Source organism: Etheostoma cragini, chromosome 17 (assembly GCF_013103735.1).
Source record: "Etheostoma cragini isolate CJK2018 chromosome 17, CSU_Ecrag_1.0, whole genome shotgun sequence".
NCBI lineage: Eukaryota > Metazoa > Chordata > Actinopteri > Perciformes > Percidae > Etheostoma > Etheostoma cragini.
The window spans coordinates 7,180,433-7,195,226 of record NC_048423.1 but is presented as its reverse complement, the minus strand read 5'-3'; the positions used below and the strand labels follow the sequence as shown (position 1 = coordinate 7,195,226).

Genomic DNA, 14,794 nt, shown 5'->3' with positions numbered 1-14,794 from the left:
CCCCACACACACACATCTCATTGCTTGCAGCCTCTGGACAAGAGTGTTTATGGTCTATTCAAGACTGAACACTCACTCATACATGTTTGTGTACAAGCAAAATAAGGACAGGAAAAAGGAAGCAAGTACAACAGGGTAGAAAAGGGAGGACACCTGAACAGGAGTTTATATTTATATTCTTTCCAGTGGAGCGGTACTTTAATTGAACATTTTCTCAAGAGCTTTTGGACAATGATACGCTGTGTGCTGGGTACCAATATAGTACTTGTTTTCCAAGCGGTTGGCTTTGCAATTACTCTTATAACTCTTACTGTATTTTGAGTTTGCCACTTGGGAATGGGGCAATAATCCCGAGCACACAGCAACAATTTTAACAGAGACAGAACCTTCCGACAATATTGTAGGGTTTTGGTATAATTGCATCTCACATAATGCTGCAGGGAGACAAATATACAGAGTGATAAAGCTATTCATTTATACAGACAAAGTGACTGTAATTTTTACTGTTCCAATTTAAAAAGAATATGAACAACACAGATGTTTTGCAAAAACTCAGAAATGTCTCAATTAGTCTCTACAAATTAAACACAAACTGTGCACTTCACACATTTTAACCATATTTTTGTGAGTGCTCCAATCCTATGGTTGGCTGATTTACAGAAAAAAAGAGAAAAACAGGCTCTGTGAGAGCAACACTGCTATTTAGAGGACTTCTGACACTAGTGTACAACTCCAGAGGTCAGCAGATAAATGAGATTGACTTCACCGGGTGCCTTTTACGAGATCAACCATTTCCCTGAAGAAATAAAAATTGCTCAAGAGGTTTACTGTTTCAATAATGCTAAGCATGACTCATAATCGCGAACATCAATCAAGAGTTTATCACCCTCTGTCAAGACAAGACTTTGTTTAAGGTGCTGCCACTGAAATACATAAAATGAGATTGGGTTTTGTTCTATACAGCCGTCTGCGTTACATTTCCTTTTCTTACTGAGTAGAAGCATAAAGGACAAGGTTAGACCAATCACAGAGATTAGGAAGCCATCAGCTGTGAGTCAGTGGTGCCAATATTGTTGTCAAACTATTTTTACCAGCAGCATCATCAGTGAAAAAAAGTTACTCACTTTTTGTATTATTAACTAATTTTAATTATACACTTTGTATTGATCCCTAGTGTAGAAATCACTACACACATGCTCAGGACCTATTTATGCACAAATGGTGAAACGTCAGAGTGAGTGGGCTAACAGTGTTGGAACAGCGGCCCGAGCGGTTGGGGAGGGTTTTGTGCTTTGCTCAAGAACACGTTGGCAGTACCCAGCTACCTCCAGCTAATCCACAGTCCGTACTGCAGTTGCAGTGGTCCGTAAGGGAACTTGAACCAGCAACCCTTTGGTTCCCATCCCAAGGCCCTATGGACTAAGCTATTAGCGCCCCAGGTAAAGACCCTTTACCACGTAGTAAAAAGTCCTAAAGACATTGATTGTGTGCAAGGTTAGGTAGAAGCCATCCCCGGAAATGCCACACATTTTTTTTAATTCTCCAGCATTACTTATGCAAAGGCAAATTATTATCATCCAATTATGATCATTAGATGATTTATACTTACGTGTAAGTAATAGCGATCCATCAAGTAAAGTGCTTGCCAACTGCCCTGGTTTCAATTTCAGATCCAGAGTTTGGATGTATAACCATTTCTCTTGATTATTCCACCCTCTCATGAAATATGTACATGACTACGTGGTTTTATTTAGAATTTGTTGGAGTAAACTACTTTGTTACAAAGTGCTGTGCTGTTGGAGGAACATTGTTTGCATATGCAAAGATGTTCTGAATATTTGAAATTTAGGACACTGAACGTTTATGAGTTTTTCACCAACTCCCAAGAGGGACTTTTAACTGATCATGGACGGAGAGCGATCCATTATTTACCTGTCAAATGGTATTGTTCACTCATCATGCAAAGCAATTAATGTTTTCTCTGTTTGCACTACAGTTTCTCCATGCTCCAATAACACTTGGCTCATCATGGAGAAAAATGGAGTGGCTGAATTTAGTCAGACCAACTAGTAAATTGTTTTGCTTCAAGCCAGGGATGGTTTTGAAAAGTGTTAAAGTACACAGGGCTACACAATTGCACAATAGCAACACATCTGCTACTTATATTAGGGTCTATTTTTTTTGTACTGCACAAATAATAGTGTCTCCAAGTTCCTTAATGACTGAAGGGGAATAAAGACAACTTAAGAGTGTATGAAGCAATACCATAATGTATCCATCTGTAACGCAACCAGAGGGATGACAGAACAAATAAAAGGGAGAGAATATCACAGAACAAAACAAGTTTGCAGAGAGGATAAGGAGACAATTTCCAGAGGAAAAGAAATGGAGACATAGACAAGCACAGTGCAATAAGAGAGGAGAAAAATAGGAGATGAATTATTATTTTTGGTTATGGGGAGGGGGCAAGGCCAAGGGCAAAAAGATAAAGTGCCCATGTACAGAAAAACATGAAACCATTAAGATGGGAAAAACACGAAGAAAAGTGGGAATTTCCTGTTACAGGGACGGAAGGGTAAAGCAATACAAAGAGATAGAGAAGAGGAAGGAACAGAGGGCAGAGGAGGATGATATGTAGGACAATGATAGATCGTTTTCTGGCAAGCTCAATTTGTCACGCTGTTATTGGAAGTAAAATGGAATAGAGGAGCTGCAGTGAGGTCAGAGGGGGACAGGGGTCCAGAGGTGGAAGAGTTAAGCCAGGAGGGAGCAACACCAGCGCACGCTAAGCGAGATAAACTCCACACACCTCTTCACCTCTGGCCATCAACAGATGATCATTAAAGCTACAGCGCTCTGATGACTCCATCCCAGTAACCAGTGCTCCACCCTATAGTAGTGGACAAGTTTGAACATGATTTCAATATTTGCATATTGTACGTGGATGTGTTAATTCTCCTTATTTCATCTGTGCCAACTTCAAGCTCAACCTGCAGGTTGATGATCAATATAGAGAAAATATTGAGCATTTATGTAAAAGAATCTGGAAATGTGTGAAAATCTGTACAGTTTTTTACAGGGTATCCTCTATTCAAAACGTTCCCCCTGCTAGGTACTGGCCATCCCTAATTTGTTGCTTTGTTTGTCACCTCCATAAACTCTCCCAGCCTCCGATTTCAAATGATGCCACTCAACCTGTATCAGACACTAGCCTTCATTCCTATTCTGGGCGAGTCTGAATGAATATTCTGAATGGCGGCAAGTGCGTTTTTCATGGCGTTTAAAAAAAAAAATCATGCTAAGAAGTACTTTGGGAGCTTTGTAATTATAGCCGGCCTAACTCATTAGCACTAAAGGAGAGGGTGTAGACAGAACTGGCAGTGATGGATCTGGGGAAGGAATGAGGGGTGATGCAGTGAATGTGTGCACATGTTTGGGCATCCTTCTGTGTGTGTTCATGAATGTAAAGTATGTTTGTGCCAGCACTACGCTCCCCTGCACCAACACCATGCTCTCTGTGTCAGGTTAATAAGTCATGCTGGGATAAAGACTTCCAGGTCATGGCCAGGTTTATTCCGTCTGAGAGGGGAAGTCCAGGTGCCAAGATACAACTGTGCTGCATGCACGACTATAAAAAAAATGGTAGAAAAACAAAACAGAAATAGCACAGCTACAATAATGAGCGAATGTGATAGATTGTTTTTATATCACAGCTTAGCAATTTGAGCTTCATTCGTAAATCTAAGAAATTTAGCTGGAGACCTCGAGCTCACCCAGTGAGAGCGTTCACCCCATGTTGGCTGAGTCCTGCAGCAGCACGGGTTCAAATCTGACCTGCTGCGTGTTATCCCCCATCTCTCTCCCCCTTTCATGCCTAGCCACTGTCTCTATGCAACTAAGGGAAAATACCCGAAAAAATATTGTGAAGGACAGAGAAATGTTAACAAAGTGAGGGCTTGCTTTCAAAAGCTATCTATGGCTTTTATGTTTAAATGTTGTGTATGAGAATTTTACACATGCTTGTATGTGTGTTGCGCCTCCACAAGCTGTCATTCCAACAGCACTGAATTCCCCAAGCAAGACAAGCCGTCATCATTGTCTTTTTCCAAAGCACCCCGTAATAGCATGTCAACTCAGATCACTTTTAAATCACCGTCCAAAAGCGCTTGTGACAATAGGACGGAAGAGTCCTTGGCATCAAAACACAATTAACAACGAGGGCAAATGTGTTTACTTCACACTCAAGTGTCACAAGCGTCCACCTTTAATCAGCGAATAATGGTCTCAAGTCTTGACAAGTGAATCCGTTTCCCACAACCTCGTCTGCCACACTGTCAAATTTGTTTACAGATATGTTATGGTATGTTCTGAAAGCCTTTCTTTGTTTTTGCAATTGGTAGCGGGTAGTGTAAAGCAGTGGTGGATGAAGTACACACATCTTTAACCAAGGTCAAAGTAGCCCTACCGCTCTGTAAAAAGTAAAAGTCTTAAGAGCAAAATGTACTTAAAGTATTAAAGTGAAAGTATTTGTTGGGCAGAATTATCCCTTTTAGAGTTATTTTATAATATATAATATCTTATTGGAATATTATTACTGATGCCTTAACACTTAATCAGCATTTGTTTACAGCTGACGGAGCTGTAACATTTTAACTAAGTCATATACTGTTGTTGTCTAGTTGGCAGACATGGTTGAAAAAGTGGCAGATTAAGGAAACAGGAAAATACTCAAGAGCACCTGCAATTTAGAAGAAGGCACCACTGATTCACTACTACCACTCTAGCAGGTGACGGTCATCTACTCTGTGTCTAGAATCCTTTGGCAGTTCACACAAAGCCCTGCTAACACAACTGGCGACTTTTATTCAGGATGCAAAATGCAATATACAGAAGAAAAGTCATTTTTTGTAATATAGTGCAATAATAATAATATTTACTTTCATAACCAGGGAGTGTATTATACAGTTCATCCCCTATGTTCCACAGCTGAGTCACCAGTTCTGAAAATGTTTTATTCCTGCATACATATAACTTAAAGATAAGCAGGACATACTGCAAGAAGACAGGCTTGCAAGTGTCAGAGTCCATTATTTATACAGATAAAAGGAGAAAAACGTGTCCAAAATAATGAGTAAAAAATGCTAATAATAACAAAAGTGTTGATTGAACAAACCATACATCCTTTCATTCATTGGAAGTGGGGGACTATTACCGTGGGGGGAAATGTATGGTTAACTTTTCCACACGTGTTGCATTCACACTTCAATGCGAATCGTACAGATTAAAAGGCTTTTAGCTGTCTAAAACCATTCTTTAATTAGCTCTTTGCACAAAAGCCATCTTTTTCCACTGGTTTTAAAATCCTTTTTTCTTAAATATGTGCTGTGTGTCAGATACCATACTCAGTTCCAGTCTCTCAGCACTCCTCTCTGTTGTCTCTCTTCACTGCCATCTCCTCCATTAGATATCACCCATTACTGTTTCACACAGAAGTGCTTTGTGTTGGAGGAGCTCCCATATCCCTTTCCGTTCTCTGACCTTTCCTCCTGACATCCATCTCCTCCCGTCCTTTATTTCTCTCCCTGTCTTTGTATCCCATCGTATTTGTGCTCTTCCTGTCTCCCTCTCTTTACCCTCCCGCCACCCCGTGCAGCATCTCTTTCTCCCTCTCACGTTACCTGGCAGCAAACAACAGCGCTTGTCACTCCCGTAGCTTGGTGTAGCCGCCTCACAGGAGGCAACCCTCACCCAGCCCCTCTGCTCCATCCATCAACTGAACTGCAGAACTGGCATGCACCACCTATTCTGTTTCCTCTCTCATCAACACCTTTAGGAGGTTATACTGTCCCACAAGTATAAAGAGAAGAAATGCAAATAATAAATAAATAAGGAAACATTTAACATGAGATAAATTACAAAGGGTGATACAGACCAAAACTCACAGACCTATGAGGCCGAATGCAGAACTGTAACCTGAAAAGCTTGCTTGCATGCACACTTCCTCATAATAATAATAATAACAATAATAATAATAATAATAATAATAATAAATGTACACTCTAAATGTTCAATTTATTTGACTACTTACTATTAAGTCATACTATTAATTTTCACAATTTAGATTCAGTACAGGTATTGCAATTGCTTAAAGCCTTTTAATTAATGTTGGTGAAAATGAATGACTATCTTCTAAAGTCAGAACCCAGAGAGCCAAAAATCTAATTTAGGTGTCTTCAAGATATATAGCTTGGAGCTGCACCGTTGACAATTAATTGGAGAGTGACTTTGGTACCTTATAAAATGGGTCAGGTTTTTGTACCTAAATGTGGATCTCTTTTTTTGTAAGTGATTTAGCCAATGCTCAACAAATACAACCCAAGGACATAGAAATTGGACGGATCAGTTGAAAGCTTAAAATTCCACTTTATGGCCCTTTAAAAAGCTTGCGTGACTCATGTGAAGTTCCTCTCATGAAGGGAACAGAGAGTATTTGGGTGTCAGGAACAAGGCGGTACTGAAGCTGACAGAATACGCTACATCATCTCATGGCCAAAGTGAAAGAGAGACGAGATGGCAACTGTCTGGACGGGAGAAACAAGAGGCCAGAATTTCAGCATAAAATCGCAAACACTGTCAATGACATATACATCTTGTTCAAAGTATAAGAAATGACTGTGGCCTGAGAGTAGACTGGAGAAGTGACAACTTGCTTGCGGCAGAATGTGTTAGTAAGGGAAGTAGAGCATTATCAGAATAGAATAGAGCTGAATAAAATATGTGATTTAGGATGACTTTAGCTAATGCTTAATGTTAGTCACGTGAACTTCGAATTAAAGAATATAAATGTATAAATATAAAAGGCAATATTTGATCTTTTATGAACTGTCTGCCTGACAAGTGTGCCCCTCTTCCATCTGCCCAATGCCTATTGGGACATTTTTCCCTCACCCTCAATTGACTTTGTAGAGGGATAAGTAAGCATGGATGCATCATGAGAAAATGGGACCTTGGGCACAGACAGACAACCCCCCCTTCTACATAGGAACAAGATACCCAGACAATAAGAGACACGGCCGTGTCATTCGTAATAACCCGTATTTTGTCTTTGTCATTTGCATGTCTTTGCAGCAGATGTGCATCTCTTTGTGTTTTACACCTCTTTGTGGTCATTATGCATCTCTTTGCTGTCCTTTGTGTCTCTACAATATGTAGGCCTGTTCAGTAATCCATGCATGTCAATAGGTATAGAAAATGAATAAGCGTACATAATAAAAAATAAAAATAATGGAGCTGAAAGAACTTTGAAACACACAGATGAAATTCAGAGTAAAGGGGGAAACTGAGTTTTTGTGTTAAACAGCAATGCTGGCCAAACACAGCTGATCAACTTCACATAGTTTCCCTAACAATTCTTAACAGTGCGTTAATTCATTTTGTCACGCCTTGCGCAAATCGTCAGGACCACTGATACCATTAATCCCACTAATTACCAACATTTACATTACCATCATTAAAAACCCAAACTGATTTGTTGCCTGTGAGGAATTTTTGATCCGGCATTCTGTCAACTTCTAGTCAGCATGGCAACTTTACTTTTCTTGTCTTCTGCTGAAAGACTTCTGGAGTCCTTAACCCTCCAAGGCATCGTCAATATTCTATTTTCAGATATAAGCATGTTTACGTTTTCTCCCCCGGTATCACTGGTGGGGAGTGGATACGATCCGTGACAACAGTTACCAAGGTATTAATGAAGATTTGATTAATTAACAAATCTCTTTCTCACATATTCACATGAGGATTTGGGATCTGTGCTGAATGTAAAGGCATGCTTCATTCTTACTCCCCAAGATGTGTTAATTGTATAAGGAATGATAAAGAATATACTTGGCAAGATTAAAATACTTGGCAAGATTAAAATGAATTGCAGTACAGATAAAGAACAAAGCAGTTTGCCATGTGTATTCACACCATGTGCACTGATTTTGGTTGACTTTTACAAAGTGAAGCATTTACAAGATGCTAATTGGAATACAAGTAAGGTTTTTGACTTACTGTGCTTTTAGAGGCGTTTTATTTTACAGTATTTGCTCACAATGTTTAGAAAGATTAAATGAGTTAGCGCAGAAGATCACATGTATACTGTATGTCATGTGTTTCTAAGGCTTCAAGAAAATGCGTTATGGAAAGGGATACAATTCATACAGCTCAGTAGAGTCACATGTCTCAGAAGAATTCCCTCATATCTTCCAGTGATTATTGAACACAATAAAAAGGCAAATTCTGCACCTAAATTGAACATCTTTTGTTAAGCTTTTTACATACAACAATAAACATACAAACTAGACCAAAACAAATAAACATTGGGGTTGATATATAAAATTGGATTATTTTTAAGTGGTATTTAAAAGCAAGACGGTTTACTTTACATCATATGATGAACAATATTTTAATTTTCTGCATGTGTTGGTCTGCTGACACTACAATCTTGACCTATTTGAAAGAAATGTTGCTTTGACAGGACTCGAGTAGCAAATATGTTGCTTACCGTACATGATGCCAAGAAAGCTAAATAAGTATCTTAAATGGATTTCTGAGGCCATGAATTTTCCTTCTGGATAACAAAGATGCAAACAGTAGAGTAGATATTGCAAAGACAAGATATAGTCAAGACTTTACAGTTAAATGGGGGGGTGCACATTATATTCATAGCCATATATTTTTTTTTTAACTGTTGACTGCCATGTATTTGAGGCCCACATTTTTCATTTGAGTTTTTATAATCTTCAATGTTTTATCAATGTCTCACTGTTCTTGCCAGATGGGCAGAAGATTAAGTGTCAGACTATGACGCGTTTGCTGGGCAGAACAAGCCACTCAAGTGGCTTAAATGTTGCACTAGTTTTTGCTCTCTCAAACCCTGCTAAATGCCACGCGAGTCCATAATCACACCAAGGCATTACAGTGCTAAATGATTCAACATGGTTGGACTGAGTCTTTATGATAAGTAAAAACCCTACAGATGATTAAAGTAACTTCTGTCCCACTTCTCTCTGCTCCTAGTGGGGAGAACATGTCAACTTCTTCTTTGTAATCGTAACATCTAACCTAATTATTTTTAGTTTACTGGAATTTAGGTCAGTCATGGACACAGCAGTTAATATTGTATGAACTTTTGAGGAGAGGACAGCTGATTAAGGAATGTCCTTTGAACTTAGCAAGGTGAGATGAAAGAGGAAATTGATGTGCGTTGCAGTTGGCGTTGGATACGTTTCCCCTGATTCCAACTTCTATAATTAGCAAACATGAAGTGGAAAGAGCAAATGGAGGAGAACTTATCGTCCATGTTAGGACAATATAAGCTACAAAAGATGAAAATCTTCTTTGGCTACACACAGTTGACTTTGTTTGAACTTTGCCTGGAGTTATATATAGTGCTGCTGATCTGCACAGTAAACAAAAATCTCTTCACTGGCAATGCAGTGAAGCTTGAAAAAACATGTTACTGTAGAACGACTGTTTCTTCTGTTCAGAGCTATATTTGTAACAGGTGATGCAACATATTGGCACCTGTGTTTTTCTTCTGGCAAACACACCGAAGGCAATACAAACTTAATCAGATTTCTGCCATCTGATTTGGGTCAGAACCACACACTGAGATAGGCAGTTGCATCTTGTTTCATTAGTTCTAACAAAAGAAGGGTCACTAGTCTGGTCCCAAGGACACATTTTCAACAAAAACTAGGTAATTAATCTCCTATAATTCAAATATTTGGTCATATGTTTCATTCACAACAGTTGAGAAAATGAAATGTTTGATCAGGGTCATCATCTTTAGGGAATACATGTTGTCTGTTATCACTGTCTCTCTGAGTGTGTTGATGATGCCTTGATTAAGAAGTGTCAGCAATGCAGCCTACCTGGTGGATGAACACTTGTGCACCGCGAGGGCTCATGAGCAACACGGCCCGTCGCAGGGTGTCCCGGTAACGGTTGAGCTCCTCAGTGTGCATCGTGTTGAAGAGGTCAGTAAAGACTCGGCTGACATTGCGGTCCACCCTCTGCAAGGACACATCCAGACCCAGCCGAGACGCCTGGTCCATAAAGGTTTGCAAACCCCGAATATCTGAAGAAGGAGAAAGAATGACACAGAATGAGCGATGGGGGGAGACGAGACACAGACAGAAACTTTAGGCAGGTGCTATGTTATGCAATACTTTATTCTTTGAGCATTTAATCAGAATTGTGGGGAAGCAACCTGTACTTTCAGCACCTGCACATGCACTATATGTTTTCAGGCTTTGTTCCAGGGGCTTCAAGGCAGGTTTTGTTCTGAGCGTGACAAAACACAACAAGCACTCCTGTCTTTCTGTTTTGTGGAGTTTACAGGATATGAAACTGCAGACAGGTGTTGCTTTCCCCAGATAACTAGGTGTGTGTGTGTGTGTGTGTGTATGTGTATGTGTGTTCACAATACAGGAAACCATTTAAAGAAGCCTGTGATGTACACTAAAATCAAAGTGGATGTGCAGCAGTGGACTCACAAGAAGCACAGCAATCCCAGCAGTCACAGGGGAGCAGCAGCCCAGCATGTGCCAAGTCATGCCGCACTGAGAGAGGTTAGGCCAAATCGCTAGGGCCAAACCTCTTTCTGCATCCACAATATGTGTGTGTGTGTGTGTGTGTGTGTGTGTGTGGGGGGGGGGGGGTTCCCCTCTTGCGTCTGTGGAGGTTTGATGAGTTGCATGCTCTAGTGCTAGTATTGCTAAAAGCAGAAAAAAACATTGAGAGATAGAAAAGCAAACTGGCTCAAACATACATAAAGCTGCATAAACATGCAATACACACACGCCTACAACATCATACTGTAGAGGTATGTTGTTGTTATTCGAGGTGATATGGCACATAATTTTTAGATGCTCAGAGCAAAAACTGAAAATTAGGCTAATAAGAAAGCCTTGACCTAGTCTGAGTGTGCAGTGAAGCATCGCCCCCGTTTCTCAGTCTATACCTTGGGGGAAAGTGAGATAGCGACATAACTAAGTACCATATGAAGCAAATAATAAAGGATTGGATGCAATGTTCGATTTTTCCTGGCATTGTTATACTGCAATTTAGTTTTTGGGGAATCAAAAAATACAGAATAAAAATGTTCAAAGTGCTGAACAAAACATGAAATCAAATCATTTATCATTTTTGAAGCGTGGCCAGACTTTCACTGCAGCACTCTTTGAAAACTGTCTCTCTCACGAATACAAACACACACACAAACACACACACACACAAAGAATATAATAGGCTAAAGCTCAACCTTTGATCCTTCGCCACAACCGTACTATTGCAATTCATTGCTACTACAATATGCTCTATATTTAACCTTCAGCTGCAATCCCATATGGTGATAATGACTGTCGAGTAAAGATTTCATATTTATTGTGTTCAGTGTGAGCCATCTCTGTTAAACAAAACCCAGAGGGTATAAAAGGGACCTTCTATTCATTTGTGATGACTCAATCACCACACATAAATGTAACAACACAAATCTACCTAGTAGAGGCTTACAACAGTAATTCTTTGAAAAACAATGCAATTCAAACTGGATCTAGAGAAATGATTAAAAAAGAAAAAACTATATTTAGTAGTAACATACTGTAATGTTGCAGTTGGCTGAAAAAAATCATAGTAGAAACTATACTGTAATACAGTAACAACAAACAAACAGCATTTTTAATCCCAAGAAGTGTTGAGGAAAAGCTACCATGTAGGAACCCAATAGAAACATCGGAATTCAAAGGCAGCGATCCAAACCCGTAGCAGGCTTTTCCACAGGGCAACCGTGTCAGCCATGGACAGGGCTGCAGAAAAGAGGATTAACGTGGAATTAAAGGTCTGATTTCTGGACATGTTTACCGGAGCGTCATTTCTGAACACAATCTGCTTCTGAAAGTTTTAGATATCAAAACTTAAACCTTCTCCGCCCCTCACGTATCAGCATTGTGCTCTCTATCTCAATGGGGCAACTTACTTAGAACTCTTGATATCTCTCTATCCCTTACCTATCTTCTGCTTTAACAGTATCGGTTTTAAAAACGTCAGGAAAAGATAGATCGAGGGAGACTGAGAAATACCCCATGTAGTTGCTCTAACATCCTTTTCAGCTCCATCTTACTCGAGTTGTCACTAAAGAGGGACTCCCTCTTGGATTGGAGCGATGCAGAAATGAGCATATCATGATCAAAGGGCTCAGAGGTTTTTACTGAGCTGTCAAGCTGCGTTGCAATCCAAGCGGAAAAGCCTGAGAAATGACTACACTACCAGTCTGTTTACTCAAAATTCAGATGAGTCTGTTAAAGCAATCACAGTTTTTTTCTTGCAACAATAACATTCTTTAATTATATGCAATATCGATTTTTTTGCAAATCTGAAATGGATCAGGCACTGAGTGTGTAGTGCATTGCTACATGAGCAACTGCTTCAGTTTGAATGCACCCTCTTTTTACTGACTGCAGCACATTACAGTTTAACACAGTTAACATAGTAATTTTAGGCATAAGTATGACTATATTACTGTAACTATCTATAATAGTGTAACTAACTATAATAAATGATAGCTTATGTAATTGATATGAGTGCTGAACATCACTCCTGATTTTTGTGGCTTGAAGCACCTGCCAAGCACAGGAGATCAGTGTTGCAATATCTTCTCGTATCTACACTTAATACCAACAGTAAAGTCAGGCTCCTTTTTCTGTGTTTGCACATTTTTACACAAAAAACAACAAGATTTGTAAAATATAAAAAGCACATGCATCAAAATGTTTGAAGTGTGTATGAAATGAACACCAGATGAGGACCTCGTGGGGAAAAGCAAAGCTTAGAAATGCTTCCCATGACCAAACTGACAACAAAATGGGAGTAAAGAGAAATGATCTGCTGATTATGCACCACAAGCTCTCTAACAGAAATTAATAATTGAACCACTGAGGATGTGTGCTGCTAATTGTCTTTACGAAATATAATTTTTAGTTGGATTCTTGGGTTCTTGATTTTTAATGTTATTTGTATTATCCATTTTTAAAAGCCAATTTTTTGAAATAACACAAATAATGCGTCCTACACAAATGACACGACATATTCTGGAAGTAATGTAGGAACAAAGTGGAGAGAGCAGAGAGCATGCTGCACACATTCAGTCTTTGTCTGTCCATTTGTATACACATGTTATGTTGTGGTGTGAAGACAAACAAACCCAACACCTTGCAGAGGAGAAAAGGAAGAGGAGGAAATTATATTATATTCTTACAACTTGCCAAACACCATTGACTGAATAGCCTGAAGTTGTGTGAAAGGCTGGTCCAGACTGGACAATCACACAGGCAAGGCCGGCAGATTGACCCCACAAGTCAGGGCAGAGTTACAATTTAAAAGAAAAGCAAAGAAAAAAAGAAAAAGAAAAAAACACAAGATAGCTACATTCAGATTGGTACGTACAGGACAGTTCCCCTGCTTTTTATCTCATGGTAGGATCTCTACCTATCATGCACATGCAATGGGGAAAAAATGGGAGGCAGTGGGAGAAGGCGATGATGCTAAAGACTGCACTATTTCTGTTGGCAAGCAAGGGACAAGGTCAGTGTGAATAAAACAAGCATGCTAGATCAACTTACATGCAGAGAAGATGAGGATAATGTCAAACCTGACCAGGCTGATTCCATCTTTTACATAAAAAGAATCACGACACACCCCTTCCCTCCCAGAGTCATCCTTTCCGTCCAGATCCAATGCTAACACATCTTTAGATTACTATTACTAGTAATCGTTTTGGTGCCTTATTCCTGTTTTGGCTGGTAAATGTAGCAAACTGTAAAGGCGGCTAAAAGCGGTAACACTAACGGATGTTTAACGTTACCAGTGCCCGCTGTTCTGACTCGGGTACCTGGGTCTGTTTCCTGACGGTTCAGTAAACTGCCGTTAGCATCCTTAGCACCAGAGTTACGTGCTAACCAGGATTGCTGCTAGCTGGCTGGGGTCTAACTGTGGATGTGTCCCCCGGCCAAGACTGTAAAAACAGTGGACAGCTGCTAGCTGGCTGGGGTCTGACTGTGGATGTGTCCCCCAGCCAAGACTGTAACGACAGTGGACGGCTGCTAGCTGGCTGGGGTCTGACTGTGGATGTGTCCCCCGGCCAAGACTGTAAAAACAGTGGCTGGCTGGGGTCTGACTGTGGATGTGTCCCCCAGCCAAGACTGTAACGATAGTGGATGGCTCCTAGCTGGCTGGGGTCTGACTGTGGAAGTGTCCCCAGGCCAAGACTGTAACGATAGTGGATGGCTCCTAGCTGGCCGGGGGCTGACTGTGGAATGGATTTGTCCCCGGGGCTGTTGTCAGCTCTCATCCCGACTGAAGCCTCGCAGTGCCAGGAGACTGAGGGATAAGACAAGGATGTGCTAGCTAGCTAAATTACCATTAGATTAATCATCTATCTATACAGTTAACGTTAGTTATAACTGTGTCGTAATCTTATGTTACCCACCAAGACTTACAGTACATTACCTTTAGCTACTTGTCAACCTGCACCTGTACTGTAGGCACCAAAACATTTTTCCTCTTCGTGCCCCCTTCAGGTTGGGAGTGGAATTGTCCAGTACTGTTACTATTACCATTATTCTTATGTCTCATTCCAATGAGTTAATGAACCACTTAAACAATTTTGGAAACATTATTTTAACGTACAAAAGAATCTTGAAAAGTGTAATCAATGAGAAAACAATGGCATTTGTCAGAATAAAAATTATAT

General features: G+C 40.0%; 1 protein-coding gene across 3 annotated transcripts in view; it reads right to left on the bottom strand.

Annotated features, from left to right (window-relative positions):
* Positions 1–14,794, bottom strand: part of grid1a (glutamate receptor, ionotropic, delta 1a) — a 230,198-nt gene that overhangs the window by 70,397 nt on the left and 145,007 nt on the right. For all 3 annotated transcript variants that reach the window (XM_034898223.1, XM_034898226.1, XM_034898224.1), the window contains exon 4: positions 9,918–10,123. In XM_034898223.1, coding sequence (XP_034754114.1) covers positions 9,918–10,123 — 206 coding nt within the window. The remainder of the gene's footprint in view (positions 1–9,917; positions 10,124–14,794) is intronic.